Raw genomic sequence first — 2,808 nt, forward strand, 5'->3', positions numbered from 1 at the left:
CATGAACCCTAATAGAAAAATTAGCACATGACATGCACGGGCAGTTTACCAAAGAAATACAAGTGACCAATGAATGCATGAAATGCTCTTCAACCTCACTAGTGACCAAAGAAATGAAAACTGTGACGGTAAAATAATCTACCACTTATCAAATTGACAAAGAATTAAAAACAAAAAGAAACAAGTGCCCTGCGTGACAGAGACTTAAGGGAGGTGAGTGCCGTGGCAGACTGCGGACAGCCGCAGCTTCGTGGAGGTGAATGTGGAGTCTCTGGATGTTGTCTGTGTTTATCTAAGACACACATTGAAATATTAATGAACGTCTCCATCCAGGTGACCTAACCCCCTCACCTCCACCTTCTGCCCTGGCCAAGTGGAGACAGAACCGTCCTACCTCATGGGCGTGACGTGAGGTCGAGTGAGGTGCTCCACTTAGAGTGTCCGATGCTTCTGGGGCCACCAGCATCAGCTGCCATTGTCATTACTGTGGTGGTGGTGGAGACAGGTAGACAGATAAGTACACAGATGGACAGATGACAGATATAGAGATGGATAGATAGATAGATAATTGACAGATGAGAGATAGATGATAGATATGATGAATGGATAGACAGACAAATAGATAACAGGGCCGGCCCATGGCTCAGGACAGTGTGGAGCTGACAACACCAAGTCAAAGGTTAAGGTCCCCTTACCGGTCATCTTTAAAAAAAAAAAAANGTGGATGGATGGATGGATGGATGGATGGATGGATGGATGGATGGATGGATGGAGAGGACACTCAACTGGCCATGTGAGGTACTGGCTGTGGTCTCCTGTCTGTCTTCCCTGCTAATGGTTCTAGAAGCCACTGTGGGATGGGTCCTCCTTACTTTTCAAGTACAGGAAGACTTTAATTCAAGCACAGCATAGCCACATGCCTTACTTTTCTCCACACCCCTAAATCCCACAGTAAATACAGATAAAACTGAGATTTAATAATCATAAAAATATTGTGAACATACAGTAATAAATTTAAAATCAAGACAAGATGGGTGCATTTCTGGAAAATATTTCAAGATGCCATAGTTGATGTAAGAAAAAACTAAAAATTTTACACTAACAACCATAAATAAATTGACATGGTATTAAAATCATCTTTTCACCCCTCATCTCCCCCAAATGTGCCCAAAGTGGATGATCATCAAGGTGAGGTGAGCCAGACTTTGAGGGAATGCATCATCCCCACCTTAGATGTGCAGGTCAGAGAACGGAAGAGTAGGGGAGGAACCTGCACGTGGTGGCAGTTGTGTCACTCAGCGCCAGACGGGTAGAGAAACTTCACACACAGTGAAGAAGTAAATGAGTGAAATTGATCAGTTCTGAGAACATATTAAAGGACATGATGAGATTGGGTTTCCCCATGAATGCAAGAATGATCTATCATCAGAAAACCTATCAATTAATAGACAAAAGAAAAATTATGTAATTATTTCAGTAGGTACAGAAAAGCACTTGATGGAGTTCAGTATTTCTCGTGATGAAAACTCTTGGAAAAACCAAAATAGTGTCCAGAAGAAGGTGCATGACGGGGAGAGTGCACGCAGAGCAAAGAAAAAGATTCCTGTGTCACGTACTGATGCATCTCATTATCTTGTCAAGGCGATGTTAATATTTTACAAAATGTCAATTTTACATTCATTAGAATGTCACCTCCTTGGGCCGGCCCGGTGGCGCACTGGATAGCGCTCCCGCCCGAGGGTTCGGATCCCACATGCAGACCGGTTCCCGCTCACTGGCTGAGCGAGGCACGGGAGCAACGCCAAGGGCTGCGATCCCGTTGCCGGTCCCCGGTCCGGTACGGGGGCAACAGTGAGGGTTGCAATCCGTTGCCGGACACGGAAAAAAGACAAAAAAAAAAAAAAAAAAAAAAANGAGTGCACGCAGAGCAAAGAAAAAGATTCCTGTGTCACGTACTGATGCATCTCATTATCTTCTCAAGGCGATGTTAATATTTTACAAAATGTCAATTTTACATTCATTAGAATGTCACCTCCTAACTTGGGTCCTGTTACAAAGTGGTAATAAGTTAAAAGTGGGCATTTCTGGAGGCTGTGAATAAGGACTACAAAGTGGGAAGAATGGTTGGAGATTTAAACATAAACAATGCTTGCACGTTTTCATTTTGTTTTTTTGTTTTTTTCTAGTCTCTCAATGGCTTTGCTCTGGTCGTGAGTGCAGAAGGGATGATATTTTATGCCTCAGCAACGATCGTGGACTATCTGGGCTTCCATCAGGTAAATGTAGCAAAAATAGCCTTTCAGTCTGTTGAATATTTAGCCGTTTTACCTTTCTAAACGTTTAAACTGTTCATAACATGAGCTTTTATCAACATTGTCTAGGGGAGCGTCTCTTCCAGTCCGGGGCTGGGGTTTGGATGGAGGCACGGTGATGTCGAGGGTGTTCCGAGTCTGGACAGAGTGTGACTTGCGCTGGCTGGGTGCAGTGTCCTCCCCAGGCTTCCCACACTGGTCAGTGCCAGGGCAGTACCAGGGCAGCGAACATCCTCTTGCCAGCACCATCCCATTTGACAACTCCCTGCTCAATGTCTTAAACCTCAGATGCTTGATACATTCAGAATATAGTTTGTTCCAGAAATGCCCTCACTAATGTGCACATAATTCATCTGGAACATTGGCCTAGGCCAGTCCAGGTTGGGTGATTCCAGACCTTGGGGCACAGAGCCTCTTCCAGCACCAGGACCCTGGTAGAGTACACAGCCAAGAAACGGGTGTGGTAAAAGATCCCCTCCAAGGCCTAGAAAAGGGA

At 44.6% G+C, this 2,808-nt stretch overlaps 1 protein-coding gene across 1 annotated transcript in view; it reads left to right on the forward strand.

The window, feature by feature from the left end:
- The window catches only part of LOC103595529 (aryl hydrocarbon receptor repressor-like), a 104,374-nt gene that overhangs the window by 89,291 nt on the left and 12,275 nt on the right, over positions 1–2,808 (forward strand). Inside the window, exon 6 of the mRNA XM_008578949.1 lies at positions 2,187–2,276. Coding sequence (XP_008577171.1) covers positions 2,187–2,276 — 90 coding nt within the window. The remainder of the gene's footprint in view (positions 1–2,186; positions 2,277–2,808) is intronic.

The sequence above is a fragment of the Galeopterus variegatus genome, unplaced genomic scaffold (assembly GCF_000696425.1).
Source record: "Galeopterus variegatus unplaced genomic scaffold, G_variegatus-3.0.2 Scaffold1788, whole genome shotgun sequence".
In the NCBI taxonomy this organism is placed as follows: Eukaryota; Metazoa; Chordata; class Mammalia; order Dermoptera; family Cynocephalidae; genus Galeopterus; species Galeopterus variegatus.